This window comes from Zingiber officinale, chromosome 6B (assembly GCF_018446385.1).
Source record: "Zingiber officinale cultivar Zhangliang chromosome 6B, Zo_v1.1, whole genome shotgun sequence".
Taxonomy (NCBI): domain Eukaryota; kingdom Viridiplantae; phylum Streptophyta; class Magnoliopsida; order Zingiberales; family Zingiberaceae; genus Zingiber; species Zingiber officinale.
Window position 1 is genome coordinate 118,576,114 of NC_055996.1, and position 17,231 is coordinate 118,593,344.

At 38.4% G+C, this 17,231-nt stretch overlaps 2 protein-coding genes across 2 annotated transcripts in view; one reads left to right on the forward strand and one right to left on the reverse strand.

The window, feature by feature from the left end:
* The first annotated feature begins 575 nt into the window (after nucleotides 1-575).
* LOC121989227 (UDP-glucuronic acid decarboxylase 4-like) lies at nucleotides 576-2,924 on the forward strand. The gene is made up of 6 exons (XM_042543129.1): nucleotides 576-1,237; nucleotides 1,582-1,729; nucleotides 1,828-1,907; nucleotides 2,005-2,088; nucleotides 2,171-2,245; nucleotides 2,424-2,924. The coding sequence occupies exons 1-6, from the start codon at nucleotides 623-625 to the stop codon at nucleotides 2,742-2,744; spliced, it is 1,323 nt and encodes a 440-aa protein (XP_042399063.1). The 5' UTR covers nucleotides 576-622; the 3' UTR covers nucleotides 2,745-2,924.
* Nucleotides 2,925-3,783: 859 nt separating this feature from the next.
* LOC121989229 (DExH-box ATP-dependent RNA helicase DExH15 chloroplastic-like) overlaps nucleotides 3,784-17,231 on the reverse strand; it is a 31,524-nt gene continuing 18,076 nt past the window's right edge. Inside the window, exons 7-16 of the mRNA XM_042543130.1 lie at nucleotides 14,703-14,874; nucleotides 13,950-14,549; nucleotides 13,588-13,866; nucleotides 8,213-8,419; nucleotides 6,846-7,199; nucleotides 6,223-6,459; nucleotides 5,526-5,746; nucleotides 4,552-4,651; nucleotides 4,336-4,482; nucleotides 3,784-4,053 (exon numbers count right to left, since the gene is read on the reverse strand). Coding sequence (XP_042399064.1) covers nucleotides 3,955-4,053; nucleotides 4,336-4,482; nucleotides 4,552-4,651; nucleotides 5,526-5,746; nucleotides 6,223-6,459; nucleotides 6,846-7,199; nucleotides 8,213-8,419; nucleotides 13,588-13,866; nucleotides 13,950-14,549; nucleotides 14,703-14,874 — 2,416 coding nt within the window. The 3' untranslated portion in view covers nucleotides 3,784-3,954. The remainder of the gene's footprint in view (nucleotides 4,054-4,335; nucleotides 4,483-4,551; nucleotides 4,652-5,525; nucleotides 5,747-6,222; nucleotides 6,460-6,845; nucleotides 7,200-8,212; nucleotides 8,420-13,587; nucleotides 13,867-13,949; nucleotides 14,550-14,702; nucleotides 14,875-17,231) is intronic.

Genomic DNA, 17,231 nt, shown 5'->3' on the forward strand with positions numbered 1-17,231 from the left:
TCAACAATATATTAATTAAACAGAAATTAACAAGTGGGATTTAGACCTATAACAAATAAATAATGAGAAATTGACACGAATCTACTTAATTTAGATGACTTTTCTAACATTAATCTGATAATTATTTTTTAGATGACTAAAGTTATGCTTGCAATAAATAATATTTGCAAGTATTATACATAATACTAATATTACCTTCTAAATAAATTAAAATTATAGTTCGTCACCATAAGTATTGGCATTTATATATGAAACGACAATATGCGGATTGTATTTACCATATCGTTATCCTATTAATTAGCTTATGACGGTTAATGATTTAAAACTAAAATAATAAAATTTTAAAACATTTGTTGGAGCTTTTTTTTTGTTGAAAAAGAAAATAAATATTCTGGTAATTCCCATTTATTCTCATTTTCTTTTCAAATGAATGAAATATATATATTTTTCTAAATCCTTTTCCTTGTTCCGGTGCTTTCTCCCAGGCAGGCGCCACGCGCTCCCTCTTGCAATGGAACACTGAGTTTACCATTTTACCCCTCTCATAGCGTCCTACATAAAGTCGCCCGCCCCCTTCCCCTGCTTCGGTGCTTCCTCCTCCACGCGAGACGCGACCAACTCCATGGCCTCCGAGCTCATCTACCGCCGTCACGACGCCTCGCCGCCGGAATTTGCCGAAAAGTACACCCCAAAGTCGGAGAAGTCCCTCATCTGGCTCTCCCGCTCCCTCCGCTACTTCTTCCGCCAGCAGCGTCCTCTTTTCCTCCTCTTCGGTATGGCCCTCGCCGCCCTTTTCTTCCTCCTCTCCCCTCGCTCCTCCCCCTACCCTTTAGACTCCGATCGAAACATGTGGATGTCCACCGAGGCGGCTCACTCCTACGGCGCCCACCATTCCCACCGCGCCGCAATCCAGACGGCCTCGAGAGGGCTCTACGTCGGGGGGAAGATTCCGCTGGGGCTCAAACGGAAGGGGCTCCGCGTCGTGGTCACCGGCGGGGCGGGTTTCGTGGGGAGCCACCTCGTGGACCGCCTCATCGCGCGGGGGGACAGCGTCATCGTTGTTGACAATTTCTTCACGGGACGGAAGGAGAACGTGATGCACCATTTCGGCAACCCTAATTTCGAGCTCGTCCGCCACGACGTCGTCGAGCCGATCCTGCTCGAGGTGGACCAGATCTACCACCTCGCCTGCCCCGCCTCGCCCGTTCATTACAAGTTCAACCCCGTCAAGACCATCATATCCTTTTGCATCAGGTTCTTCAATCATCCAAACCTTTTGATTTCAATTTTTTTTTCCGCTAATCACAAAACTTCTTACTAGTAGTTTCTTTTCTTGGATGCATCTATCAACTCTCTTCTTGCCTTTATTTACTTCCAGTTGCTTTTTCGATCTAAACTGTTTGCTTCCAGATCGTTTGGATGATCCCTTTAGCCATCTATCAAACGATAGCTTCATTTTTTATTTTCCAAAAATCCGATCGCAACTGATATGATTTTGGACATCATCGCTATAATATTCTTTTTTTTTTTTTGTTAAAAAAAAATGTTCGTCGTGTCTGTCTCTTTAACTCTTTTCCGCACAAGACAAACGTGGTTGGAACTTTGAACTTGCTCGGACTGGCGAAGAGAGTCGGTGCCAGGTTTCTCCTCACCAGCACCAGCGAGGTCTACGGCGATCCTCTGCAACACCCTCAAGTGGAGACCTACTGGGGTAATGTCAACCCCATCGGTACGCCTCCTCTCTCACACAAATCGTAACAAAGTCGAGATTTTGAAATTTGATGGCTGGGTTTGGTATTGAAACGAACTGAGTTACTTCTTCAACAGGTGTTCGGAGCTGCTACGACGAAGGCAAGCGAACGGCCGAGACACTGACCATGGACTACCACCGTGGAGCCCAAGTCGAAGTACCCAACACAAACTCCCCTGATCTATTATGTTTCTTCACCAATCACAAACTACTTTTAATCAAGTAGTTTGATACAAGTTGTGTTTCTTCCACAGGTGAGGATTGCTCGGATCTTCAACACTTACGGTCCTCGGATGTGCATCGACGATGGCAGAGTCGTCAGCAACTTCGTGGCACAGGTATGCTACATTTGATTTCTGTTTCAAGCAGTCTAATTGGTTGGTCGAATGAGATGGAAATGCGTTTGGTGCGTTCACTTAGGCCTTGAGGAAGGAGCCGTTGACTGTTTATGGCGATGGGAAGCAGACAAGGAGCTTCCAGTACGTCTCTGATCTGGTGAGCTATGAGCTATCTATCTTTTTTTCCGTCTCGATCCATCAATTTCTGCTTTGAATGTTTCGTCGAGTTTGATTGAATCCATAATTTCAACAAAGCACTGTCGATGGATGGAATTTTTAACTTCAACTTGAATATGTTACGAAGTTGTTCACCTAGAATTTGTAAAATAAAACAGGTGGAGGGTCTGATGCGGCTGATGGAAGGGGAGCATATCGGTCCGTTCAACTTGGGCAACCCGGGTGAGTTCACCATGCTCGAGCTTGCAAGCGTGGTGCAGGACACCATCGACCCAAATGCGAAGATTGAGTTCCGCCCCAACACAGAAGATGACCCCCACAAGCGCAAGCCGGACATCACCCGTGCTAAGCAGTTGCTAGGGTGGGAGCCCAAGATCTCCCTCCGACAAGGCCTCCCCCTCATGGTCTCCGATTTTCGACAGCGCATCTTTGGCGACCAATCGGAGGCCGCCGCCACCACCAGCACCGGCGCAGATTAAGGTGTCGTAATTCGCGCTAGCAGCTATTCATCGTCCCTACGTTTTGTATAAATTAATGCTATTTCTGCAGAATGGTATAGTGTACGAGTAGCACAAGCAGAATGTAATTTTAGTTATTTGTTGTGGACCATAAAGTTTATAAATGTCATATTATTGCACATGAACTTAATCATCTTTTAACACAATAAATATCATATTATTATTTGCCTCCACAAGCTAATGTAATTGGTTCATGTAAAAATATTTCTGTCAATTATCCTTACATATGCTACTGTTGCCGAAGACCCCTCAATTTATCTTCCTTTTCAAGAGTGAGGGACCACCTACCTTGAAAGGGCTGCTGAAATGAAAATTTCACTTTTTTGTTGCCAATAAATGTCATATTAGTGCCCCTTGGAAGTTGATATTCAGGTAGAACTTACCATCAGAGGCACGATTCGATTTTTATCATGTGTAAATGCTGTTTAATAGTATCTCGTGTTCCTGTTTCAAGAAGACCGTTTGATTAAGACGAAATAAGTGACAACTTCACTTTTTTGTCACCAGAAATGTCATATTATTCAATTGAACGAATTATCAATTTGCCGTGCATTGGAACAGATGAAGAAATGAATTAGAGAAGAATAAACATTTCTTAGTTTGCTTTTCAGAATGTATAAGTAAAAAAATAAATATTCCTTACTGAACTAAGAATTCAAATATGAAAAAATAATTTTTACATAGAATAATAGACGGTATGTTCTATCTCTATCGATGGAACCTCGTACTATTAGGGGTTCCATTATCAACAAAGAAGGGTGACCACCGATGCCACCCCCTTCTTAATCCGCCCCTGCTTACTTTGTTCTTTATTTAAATTTGATTTGTTATTATATTTAATTAGTATCAATTATATATATATATCTATTGTAATAAGAAAATGTAATATTATTTTCATCTTGGAAAATTTGCACAATCTAATACCGACATAACAAACTCCACCTGAACGATCATAGCCAAATATAAAATATTTCCCTAAGATTTTCTTGTCAAAGAGATATAGATAAGAAAACAATTGGATTTTTTATTCAGTTTGAAGTTTGTTTTGTCTACATCCTTGTATTGCACTTTCAATATTTCTAATGATTTATTTTTTCGAAATACAAAAGAATTATTCGAAAAATAAAAAATAATAATAAAAGGGACAATTTGGTGCCTAAGATAAGTGGAATCAACCTGCAAGTTCACTTATGGGTGCTCGATCCATTACGTCCCTCGCAAGCTCTGCATTTTTCTGTAGCAACGGATCAATGTCTGGCAACTTCGGGATCTGGAAAAAGAAATAGTAATGGAAAAAATCACGATCATATCGACTTACAAATAAAAATTGAGAGAAAATAAAATTATTAATATTTGAAAATAGCCGGGCGTAATGATAAAATAAAACAAAATCGATTGAGAGACGACGACGACAACTGACTTGCAACATACAAGAGTAGATTACCCAGGAAACATACAAGATTTTATCCCAAGAGTCTTCCTAATGATGGATTGATGACATATCTGCAGTTTATGTGTTTGATCCAAGAAGCATGAAAATGAGATCACACACCTGTGCCAACAAATCAATCGTCCGGCGTAGAAGCCTAGCGAGATCACCCTCATCCATAGCACAGTCCATCATTATCTCTCTCCATGTTAGACCAGAGGCCCAGGCTTCAACCATTCCCGAGAACTGACCATCTAACTCACAGGGAATCTGGATAGTAGAAGATAAGCTTACGTAGTGACGGAGTGTAATGACTCAGACATTTAGCCGGTAACATACCTTAACACCATGATTCTCTTGAATTTGTATAAGACTGTTTCTTTGGTCCTCAAAGAGGTGGAGCACAGCAATAACGTTCTTGGATGGCTCATATACATAGCTGAAAAATCAAGAACAATGTCTCGTAACAATACAAATCATCCACAGTAGTCAAATTGTCCACAACATTTAATTTGTAGGTCTTTGGATCAATAGATCAGTATAACACTATCAAAATGATTAGAAATATGTTGATTATATATATATATATATATATATATATAGACAGTTGATATCCTGTGCGCCCGCACAGTGCGCGACTGTGCGCGCGCAGGAATCAACTGGTTTTAGTTTTTTTTTTATTTGTTTTTGTTTTTTTAATTATTTGTTTTTAATTTTTGAATTAAAAAAATAATTAAAATATTTTTTTAAAATTTTATTTTTAGGTTTCAGGCTTTGGGTTATAGTATCAAAACTATTTTTTTTTAGATTTTACATCTAGGGTTTAGACTTTGGGTTATAGTATCAAATCTATTTAGGGTTCAGGCTTTGGGTTATAGTATCAAAGCTATTTTTTTTTTAGATTTTACCTCTAGGGTTCAGGCTTTGGGTTATAGTATCAAAGCTATTTTGTTTTTTAGATTTTACCTCTGGGGTTCAGGTTTTCCAATTAGATTATAGTGTTTAGTTTTTAAAAAAAAATAAAATAAACTTAATTTAAGTATTTTATTGAGTATTGTAATATATTGAGGGGATATATTAATGTATTAGAAATTTATATAAGGAAATATTAATTTTTTTAATTTAAAATATTAAAAAATAAAAAAATTAAAAAAAAACAAAGCTTAATCTTCTGCGCGACGCGCACAGTCTACTATCATGCATAGAATGGTTTTGTTGTTTTTACAATGCGTAATAAAAACACATTGCGAATGAAAAAAAAAAAAAAACCTAAGCATCCTAAGGTAGGTAACTAACTTGGCAGAAAAACCAACCTGTTGCTTTTCCAGGGCCGCAACTTTATACCCTCTGAAACTAAACTTCCACACACTGCAGCAAGTTGAGCTGGCTTTAGGTCCAATAGAATTTTATTCCTTAGTATCATGGCAAGCCATAGCTCATTTTCTCCTCGTATTGTTGCTGCTGTTTCACCCAAAGGGAATATAACTTGAGTGTTCAAATCCAACGCTTTAGTTTCTTGTATCACCTTGCTTATCTAGTCAGAAGCAACATAAACTCACAGAATTAGCAGTCTTACAATATAACAGCAGAGGTGCAGCTATTCATAAGCCAGGGAAATAAGATATTGGTGGTGAAGGCAACCAAGTATGTCACTGCCCTGAAGATTTATTATCGGCAGGCAAATGATTTGATTTAATTGCTCTTGTATCCTAATGTAATCTATTTTTATTCTCTAGCTACACAAAATTCAATATGAAGGCTGCATCTGAATGACCCTACTAGACATATACAAGGACCAGACGTTTTTAAATAAGCCCAGCCACATTATCAGTTATATGCTTTGCTCGCTGTACATATTCTATTAATCAGTATTAGATACGATATATAAGCAAAAGAAAACTTAATACTGACTGCTTAATTAGATACTAGAAAAAGCCAAAACAAAGAACACCAAATTTAAAATAGCACTGCATAGATATAGAGACATTGAAGCATACTAAATATGCACACCTGCAAGAATTCTCTCCAACCTGTTGGCTCAATTTGTGATATTCGTTTACGTAATCGCTTTGACCTAGCGTCCATGCGTTCAATTTTCTCTTTAGTAAATTTGGTTTTATCAATGATCTTTTTGAATTCCTTGAATCCTTTGGTGCTTGTTATCATTTTTTTCAGTTGTGAAACTTTGCCTCTTTGCTCCTTGTAACGTTCAACAGCATCCTGGTATGCTCCAGATTGATTTGCCACCTGCAATAATAACCAACAAATGTTCCTCAATCATGAACAAATACAGCTTTATTAACAAAGCATTCTGCTATATGAACAGAAAAAACTTTCTTAATTCATCAGACTTCAACTTTCATCTAACAAAAATAGGGAACAATCTTCTCCATGTCAATAAAATGAAAATAATCAATAATGGAGCATAAATTATTGGAATTAAACCATGGAATATGCCAGCACTTTTAGTAGTCTCTAAATCCTAATTATTTTTCCCCCTGGCACAAATTGTCACAAGCTAGCTATTGATATTTTTTATGTACATGATATAAGTAAAATACATTGCCAGAATAGAACAGATTAATTAATTGATGATGAAAGCTGAGCAGGATAAATATAAGATCGAAACAAACCTCAGCATCTTCCGGAAGGCTACTCAATACAGGAACATTTAAGCTCCACGACCATGTCTCAAGAGATCCACCCATGGACAACAATGACCCAAATTCAGAATCAACAACCTTTTCCCACTGAAAATCTTCCACCATGAGAAGTTTCATCAATGAATCTCGCGGTAGATCACCATTGCCTGATGAGATGTTAGGAAATCCTGTTCTGTAAATAGATTTTATCCATTTCTCTGTGAAGAGATACCATGTGTTATCTGAACTGAGAGCCAGATAATAAGCTAGTTTCCCATCCTCGTCATCTGTTGCAGCTTTGGAATCTATGTCCAAGTTGCCAAGATCAGAAGAACCTAATTTCACCTGTAGCACCAGTTTTCAGTTACAGGTGAAAAGGGATTCTGGCCACTTAATTCATTTTTAGGTCACTTGATTTAAGAATCTAGATTACAACTTGAATAAATACAATTCTTCCCTATTCAAACTAAGACAATATAACATTATTAGAGAAGAAAAACCACATCATACCACATTGGTAAAAGTTTTGGGTTTTCTAGGAATAATGCTGTCATGGTATATATTTCAGTTCCGCATTCACTGAACATGCAGATTCATGATGACGGCAATAAGTTGAGTCACAACTATTTGGATTGGACCCTTGATTGAAATGTACAACCATAGAAAAATATTTTGATACATTCAATAACTGTGGCACTAGTAATTTTCTACTCCCAACAGCTGACACTTGTAAGTACACTATTGTGCATGTACCTTACCCATCTACACAATTACTAGATTTTTTCTCCTTTTCTAAAACTCATCACGGTAAATGTCCAAGGATTCTATCATAAACTTCTGAGGATTATAATTATTTACAGAAAAAAAGAACTCTCCATATCAGCCAAATTTAGCAACTATATACAAATTATACATGAGTTGGCAATGGTGAGCCTTAAAAGGGATATCTGTTTTTTGTTCTTTCACCATTGCGATTCCATATCATACAAACCAAAGTTTCAACCAACCAATCAATTTGATCATCTGGGTGTGCATACTACGACTGTGTGTGCCATGTAAACTGCCAATAAGTCTGCCTATGTTAAACCTCCCCATGCTCCTACTTCATGAAAGCCCTGAATTAGGCTACCTTTTTAGCTGATGGTGGCCCTTTGTCCTTGTAATGAAAAATAAATAAATCCAATTTAAAGTTATAATATATGAGGGAGAGAAGGAAGCAACATAGCAAGAACTAATATCATAATCTAATTATACTCAAGTGCATGCGCCAAGAAATATTTCCAACTTCACAATTTTACTATCTAGAACATTTTTAACTTGTCTAGATAAAGAAACAAAGTTTATTTTTTTATACTCACCATATTTACAATCTTTTCTGCAGACATAGAACTGAGTTTTCCGATATAAACAGCAGGTATATTGTGCTGAACTGCTTCCTTGTCTTTATATTGCAAACAGACAAATGGAAGGATTTCATTTCCAATTTCTTCTAGCAATTGTCTCCAAGCAGCCATGCGTTTAATTTCCATCTGTCGCCTGAGTTCAGTCCTAGTCCGTTTCTCAGCCTGAAAGAATGATTATTAATTTATCGTAAGATAGCAAATATTATTAATTATTAATTATTAACTTCTCCACAGCAACAACAAATATTTTATGCTTAAGATAATATAGTTAACTTGTACTACTTCACTTATAATGCACTTTTGTTAGGACTAATAGTATATGTTGGTGCAGCAGGGCCAGCAAGAGAGAGGGTGAATTGTCTGTACAAAGTAAAGCTAAACCCATCTTGATCATTCAACTCAGATTAGTAGCACAATTAAATTAAATAGAATTGAACAACTAATAAAATAAAAGAGGCTAAGAAATTACTTGGTTACAACATAGGTGATTGTTAATCCAAAACAAAAGAAAGCATTAAAAAAGTCTCCTTCATGTAGGCGGAGAAGTCTCTTACACTCGTTGAACCTTCAGAAATGTGCTAGGAAATGAATACAAGAACTGTTGAATATTTCTTAAATCCAAGGATCTATTTATAGCCCCTGTATCCGTAGCTTGAAAACGCCTTCAAAGAGGTCCAAGGCGCCTTCCATCAGATAGAGTTTATCTGCTGAGGGTAAAACTTTATCCTGGCTAACGGCTAGGGAAGGTGCCTTCCATGGGCTGGAAGGCGCCTTCGCACTGTTCATCGAAGGGGCCTTCCAAGCCATGGAAGGCGTCTTCCACAAGGCAGATAAGCTCCCATAAGCTGATCTCTTAGTGTGGGTGATGCTCCAGCTATTCAGAGTTGAGCTCACCCGAATCCAACTCTGACCTTCTCTTCGAGTAGCCTTCCTACTCGGCTTCTTGTCCCTCGGACTGTCGCGCTCATCATTCTCGTCCGGCGATGTCCTCTTCCGCAACACCTCGTCCTTCGGATGCACCGAGCCCATCGACTCCTTTCCCGTGTCATCATTTTCGCTAGTTGCATCTTCCGCTCGACTTCTTGTATTCCTAAGCTCCTGCACACTTAAACACAAGGATCAACTACAATAGGACCTAACTTAACTTAGTTGACCACATCAAAACTACTAGAGGTACTTACGATCTTCCCCTTTTTGATGTGCATCACCCTAAGTTAAAGTTAGGATTAAACAAACTAATAACATAATTATGTAAACATTTTGCAGTTAGAATAAGATATTACAATTCAAAGAATTAAGCAAGTTAACCAAATTGCAAAATTAGTAAAAAGGTAAAAAAGTCTTTACTCCTTAACTTATACCTATTTTTTCTCCTTTGATCACATCAAAAATCAAGAAAAAATACGACAAATAGTTAAACAAATTAGAAAAAAAAAATTCTAGGTGTACATTACAAACATCACTAATAGGCTGATATTTTTCAGAAATAATTTTCAAACATAATCGATTTTTAATAATTAAGTTTCGATTTTGAAAAAAAAATAATTTAAAAATTACTTTTCAGTTTCGAAAAATCTTAAAAAAATTTGTCAAATTTAAGCAGAATAAGTTAAACAAGTAGAAAAAGTTTCACAAAAAGATATTATTTAGTCTAATAGAAATGATTTATTTTACTAAAGCAACTTATTTTCAAAAATAAATCAAAAAAATATTTTTCAACTCTAAAAATTCTCCAAATTTTTCTTGAATATGATATACAGATTGTGTAATATTGGAAAAATCAAAGTTCCTGAATTTCTATTTTTCTGAATATTTTATATTAAAAATTAACTTTTAACAAAAAAATTATAATAAATCAAATAAAATTCGAAAAATGTTAAAAAATTTTGTTATGATAGAAGACCTCATGTTTTATCCCGAAAAAATAAAAGATTTCAAAGATCAAGTCTGAAAATTATTTTTAATTTTCAAAATATCTTTTTCGTTAATAAATTCATAGAAAATAATTTATTAGTTAGAAAATTGTAAAAATATTTCCTTTGACAGAGTATTATATTTTATCACAGAATAAATTGTTTTTCAAAAACTAAGTTTGTGAAATAATTTTAAACTTCAAAATACAATTTTTGTTAATAATTTTATAGAAAATAAATCATCAATCAAAAAATTCCAAATAAAATCCTGTTTGTATATCATATTTCCATTTTGCACATGAAAATTTTTTAAAATTAAGACCAGAAGACTAATGAAATAAATGATTTTATAGAAATGACTAAATTAAGTAAATTAATGCATAAATAAGATTTTGAGCAGAGAATATAACAACGAAAATTACTCAAACAATTATCTTAACATTGAAAGAAAAATTAATCTAAAATAGATTTTAGAATCCAATATGGGTTCCTACCTACTGGATTTACTAAAAATTTCGATGATACATAATTCCTAGGGAATTTCCTAATCTAGCCTTGGTGATTTCTAATGTACCAATTAATTTTACCATACTTTCTAAATTTTGATTTTTGAAAATCGTTTGAGCATGCATGGTCATTTTTCAATTTTTCTATTTATACTTTTAATTTTAATTTTCTATTTTTAAATTATCAAACATATCTAATAGACATGAATTTGCTAAGTTTCATTTTAACCTAGCATTATCTTTTTCTAGTTGTACTATATTCTTAGATAATATCTTGATAAACTCAAAAGATTGCTAGGAAAATAGTGCACGTACCTCACTTATCCCGTGTTCTTAAGCTCCCCTTCTTCGCAGAATCCCCCCTTTCATCAATGCTCATTTCTAAGCTGTTTTCATCTTCTCTATGGTGGTCTACTAATAGGGCTAGTCTGACGTATTTTTCAACTTCTGATTCCGATGATGACTCATCCCATGTTGCTTTTAAGTTTTTGTGCTTTGATTTGATTGGCACTTTCTTTTTCTCCTTCGTCTTCAGTTTTGGGCAATCATCCTTGACGTGCCCTTCTTCATTGTAATTGTAGCATCGGATCTTCCGCTTGCTCCGAGATTGTTTCTTAGACTGAATCTTATAAAATTTATTAGATTTAATAAACTTACTAAATTTTCTTACCATTAGGGCCGCTTCGCCTTTGTCGATTGACGCTTCGGAGTCTGAATCGTCTGTTCTTGCTTTCAGGATAACGTCCTGATTGGGCTCCTTTTTCAATTCTACACATCTAGATTTGTGAAGTTCTAAAGTGGAAAATAAATTTCTAAAGTACTTACCTCTAGATCTTTTCAAATATAATAGGAGTCTACTATAAACGTCCAATCTTGTGTCCTAGGGAAAGCATTTAACGCATACCTTAAAGAATCTCGGTTAGTTACTTGTTCTCCGAGATTCGTAAGTCCGGTGATTAACTCCTTCAGCTTAGCGTGCAGTTGTGCTACTGACTCTCCTTCTTTCAGCTGGAAAATGGTCAATTGGTTCTGGAGCAGATCCCGTTTAGCGAGCTTGACTTCGAACGTACCTTTGTAGCTCTAGGAACTTTTCCCAAAGTTCCTTTGCTGATTTGTAGGCGCTGATTCTGCTGACTTCCTGCGGAGATAGCACGCTCAGCAGATAGAATTCGGCTCGTCCATTTGCTACGAAGTTTGCTTGCTCCTTCTTGGTCCATTGGTATTCCTCTTTTTCACTTCCTTGTGGGTCTTTGGGAGCTACAAAATCATATTTAATTATTAAAAGCAATCCAAAGTATGTTTTAAAGAATACCTCCATGTGTTTCTTCTATGTTGCGAATTCTTCCTCGAACTTCAGCAGGTAGATAATCGATCAGGTCATTGTCTCGGTGCTTCAGTCGGCGGTTAGTTCTTTTGAGGCGTTCTAGCTCTGATGTCACTTGTTGGTGCAATGGGGCCGGCAAGAGGGGGGTCAATTGTCGGTACAAAATAAAGGTAAACCCTTCTTGATCTTTCAACTCAGATTAGTAGCACAATTAAATTAAATTAAATAGAATTGAACTAATAAAATAAAAGAGGTTAAGGAATTACTTGGTTACAACTAGGTGGTTATTAATTCAAGGCAAAAGAAAACACTAAAAAAGTCTCCTTTGTGTAGCGGAGAAGCTTTTTACACTCGTTGAATGCTCAGAAATGTACTAGGAAATGAATACAAGAGTTGTTGAATATTTCCTAGGTCCAGAGATTTCTTTATAGTCCTTGGAAAATGTTATCCGCAGCTTAAAGACACCTTTAAAGAGGTCCAAGGCACCTTCCATCGAATAGAGTTTATCTGCTGAGGGTAAAACTTTATTCTCGGCTAACGGGGAAGGCGCCTTCCATGGGCTGGAAGGCGCCTTCGCATTGTTCATCGAAGGCGCCTTCCAAGCCATGGAAGACATCTTCCACAAGGCATATCAACTCCCATAAGTTGATCTCTTCGTGTGGGTGATGCTCCGGCTATTTGGAGTTGAGCTCATCCGAACCCAACTCCGACCTTCTCTTTAAGTAGCCTTCCTACTTGGCTTCTCGTCCCTCGGACTGTCGCGCTCATCATTCTTATCCGTCAATATACTCTTCCGCATCACCTCGTCCTTCGGATACACCGAACCCGCCAACTCCTTTCCCGTGTCATCCTTCTCGCTAGCTGCGTCTTCCGCTCGACTTCTTGTATTCCTAAGCTCCTGCACACTTAAACACAAGGATCAAATGCAATAAGACTTAACCTAACTTGGTTGACCATATCAAAACTATCATGGGGTACTTATAGTACACTGTCTTTTTCTGGCACAACATGGTCAAGGACAAATTGAACATCATTAATAAATGATATAAGGCATAGTAGAGGTAAATATAATGCAAAATGAACTGTTATAATGAGAAACTAGTAAAAGAAAATTAATAGTAGAATGACTAAACCCTAACAATTATATAAGATAGAATGGAACTCGAGGAGCCGTTATTGAATATATTACGTCTTAGTTAAATTCAGAATAGTTACCAATGTTTAAGTTTGTCAATTTCGGCATTGTGCCTTCAGGGATTGATTAGGTAGAGCCACAAGCTTGATACCCGTGATGCGACTTCATCCTTAGGAATTTAATAATATGGATCATCTCTTAAATAACAATCAAGAGAAATCTACAAAATCAACGGAAAAGATCTTATGGAACAATAATTCATCAAAAAAGTTAAAATTGTTTCATCTTTCTAAACTAAATATCATAACTATTACCTTGAAACAAATTAAATGGAATAACTGTCAAATCAAATTTAGCAACTTTTTAACCAATATAAATAGCAAAATTTTGAACCAACAATATCCCAAATTCCCAGTATTCTAAACTACAAAGTAATGACTTGAGAACTTTACCCTTAATTGTCCTTGCAGTCCTGAGATCTCAGTATAATCAATCTCAGATAGTTGTTCCTGGCATTTTCTATCGATAGCATCTTCAATAACTTCTAGAGAAAGCATCCCAATTTCTACTTGTATTTTTTCAAGCTCTTCTTTAGCAGCAAGCATGACATTACTGCCGACATAGTTTCCAAAGCTTTGCTCCACTAGCTTCCGTGCTTCTTCCAAAGTTCGCTTGCACTGGGAAAGCTCTTTACATTCTGGATCATTAAACATACGAGTAACTTTTGAACCCTGTCGAACATGTGGTGACGCCATATTACAACAAGTAAACAAGATATAACTTAACAGGAGATCTGCATAAACAGATGACATACAGAAAGGAGATTCAAAACCATCCCATATGAAGCAGTAAATTGTGAAACAAGTGGTTCAAGGGCAGCAGAAAGTAGTTCGTAGCACTCCTGAGCTCCTTCATAGGGTGTCTGGATAAAAACAACATAGCCCACTTCATCAATGCCTCTTCGTCCAGCACGGCCTGCCATTTGGAATAACTCATTTGGGCTTAAAAATGTTCGTCCAGTTTCACCCTTTTTGCTAAGTGAGGAGATTACTGATGTTCTAGCAGGCATATTAATCCCTGCAGCTAATGTTTCGGTGGCAAAAACAACTTTTACTAAACCACGCTGAAATAATTCTTCGACAAATGACTTCCACAGAGGTAGGCATCCAGCATGATGTGCAGCAATTCCATGCAAGAGACCCTTCACAGCAACTCCTCTAACAGCATCAGGATACTTCATCCTAAACCTCCTATATTCAAGTTCGACTTCACCAGATTCACACTCGTCTAAAAGATTGTAATCTTCAACATACTGAACTGCCGCATCACAACCTCTTCTACTAAAGATAAACCAAATGCCTGGAAGCATGTCCCTCTCTACAAGCTGCCATAAAGTATCCCTAATCTGAGGAATCTGAAGCATATAATAGCACACGACCACATGTCAGAAAAAATTGGTTTAACAAGCATACAAGAAATATATCCTCAAAGTTTCAGCAAACATCTATGGTGGTGAAAGAACTGGAATTAACCAGCAAATTGGTGACCTCAAGTTTATATTCTACACCTGCGAACGACGAATGTGGTTCATATCATTTTTTGACAATGGTGTCTGCCTTGATATATGAGCAACACTCTTGTAACCATGTCCACTGCGCATACTTTGCTTCTTAGTTTTGTTTTCACGGGATAGTTCACCTCTTGAAACAGAAGCTTGCATAAAGTCCAGAGAAAGCTTCCTTCAGAAGAAAGCAAGAAATCAAAAGATGTAGACCAACTTCAATATACAAGTTTAGTTTGGAAAACAAATGGATTACTAGATGTTGCACAAATAATTGTGAAGAATAAGTTTACACGACAATTTAGAACATAACATGGATCAGATGATATCATTCCATAATTGAAGACCACTTGAGCAGATATTTCTACCATTCTGATAATCTTAAGCCTTGATCAATTGATCTAATTCCTCCTAAGAACCCCACTTTAGGTGCTGTGGCAGTTGCCCAGTAAATATTATCGGATATTGAGTGTTAATTGATATCAGCAGTTCTGCACAACCTTGTATGCCATGAGAACATAAATGGTTAATTAGAAAATCAGCTACAAGGAAAAAGAATTGGTGAATCATATGCAAACTAAAAGATCTCCAAGAGATCAATCAAGTGGAAAAGGAGTTTCGGAATTTAAACCTAACAAACGAACCGAACCAACTGAATTTGAAAAAATTCGGTTCGGTTATTCAGAATTTCAGTTTTTTTTCTTTAAAATATCAGTTATATTGGTTAATTTGGTCGGTTTAGGTTTTAAAATCCCTTATTTGGTTAAACTGAATAAATCACAACAACAACAACAACAACAACAACAACCAAGCCTTATCCCACTAGGTGGGGTCGACTATATGAATCCTTTTACGCCATTGAACTCTATCTCTTATTATATCATGATCTATACTTAAATAAATTTTATCTTATTTTATTATTGCTAACCAAGTCTTTTTTGGTCTTCGTCTTCCTCATTTGATACGCGTGTTTGTCATAGTTTCACATTACCTAACTGGAATATTGTCCGTACCATCTTAAATATATCTCTCGGAGTTTTTCCCCAATAGATGCTGATCCGGTGGTAAGAATCCGGAACCCCATAACGAGGGGTCAACACCACGGGGAGGTCAAAGGGCCCAGCGGCCCACCAGAGAAGGACGAGCCGATCGGATTTAGAAGAAAGGGACAGCTGGTAGTAAAAGGCACCCTGGTAGGGACCAGGGTTCCGACGCTCAATGAAACAGTACATAATGACCAAGCGGAGGGACTGGCCGCCCGGCCGACGCAGGAAATTAAGGCCGTCCGGACGACGTTCTTCGCCCGGTCGGCCGGACGGACGTCCCGGCCGGGCGGTGGGTAAAGGAAGGGAACACCCTCTGACAGCCGTCAAGTCGTATGGCTACGCCATACTCCTAGTCTGGCAACGGGGTGTCCTGTTGTCCCATCGAAGACATGCTCGGACTGTAGTAGTATGGTGTCAGGTAAGCTCTCTGACAAGTGCATACCGAGGTGTGGGTTGCTGACACGTCTGTACCTCGATGAACGTGCATTAGTTCTCTCCTCGCTCTATATATATAGAGCCTCTTACTTCGCCGCAGGTACGCGAAAAAGATCATTTCTGGAGCCACCTTTTGCATTATTTGCTTGCCTGACTTGAGCGTCGGAGGGCCGTCGCCAGGACACCCCTCCCGGCCCGGTTTTGCTGCAGGTTCGCCGGAGCACTCGAGGATCCAGCAGGGAGCGCCACGTGCCCAGTGTCCGTTGACTCCTGATTCGGACAGGATCAAATTGCGCCGTCGTGGGACGCATGTCGAATCCGAAGGTGGGATAGTGACGACGACACGCGCGACAAGGCAGGGAGAACTCCGCTGGATTCGGCCGGCTGAGACACGTCACCTGCGATGGCGAAGCAGCCGAGCGGCAGGAGCAACAAGCAACATCTGCGTCGGGTGGCGGGCGGAAGCACCTCCACCACCGTCGCATTCCATCGGGCCTTATTTCGCACCACCGGCTCGAAGAGATAGAGGATCTTCTTGACGAAATGCTGGCGAGGCAGACGAGAAAGGGAAAGCTCCCGGCGGACTCGTCTCGGCGGATCAATCGCCAATTTTGGAGGCTATTCGAGACCCTCCGCCCAGTACTACGTGCCTCAACGATCGGCGAGTCTGATGGAAGCCAGACCCGGATGATCATGGGTAAGTTCGATAACACTGCCACGCTCCATCAATTCACAGATGAGTAAAGTCGAGTCTTTCTTACCACTCTCGGGATCGGCTCAGCGATGGTTTCGGAGGTTGCCGGACGGATCCATCACTTCAAGGACTTCCGAGCGGCCTTCCTCCACCACTTCGCGGTCGGCGTTATCGGAAGACAAGTGTCGGCTTGTTTGCCATCAGCAAGAGCCAGAGAAGCGCTTGAGCTTACATCCGGTGATTGACAGTGGCGATGGATATTCCAGCCACATCGGAGGCGATGATGAATGCCTTCACACGAGGCCTAGTGGATGGGGACTTCTTCCGGTCGCTCGTCAAGAAACCGCCCGAGATTATGAT

Bases quoted from the DNA above. Each gene is read 5' to 3' on its own strand.
- LOC121989227 (XM_042543129.1), top strand. From the start codon at position 623: ATGGCCTCCGAGCTCATCTACCGCCGTCACGACGCCTCGCCGCCGGAA. The intron at 1,730-1,827 runs GTACGCCTCCTC...CTTCTTCAACAG, and splicing joins GGGTAATGTCAACCCCATCG to GTGTTCGGAGCTGCTACGAC. The intron at 2,089-2,170 runs GTATGCTACATT...GCGTTCACTTAG, and splicing joins TCAGCAACTTCGTGGCACAG to GCCTTGAGGAAGGAGCCGTT.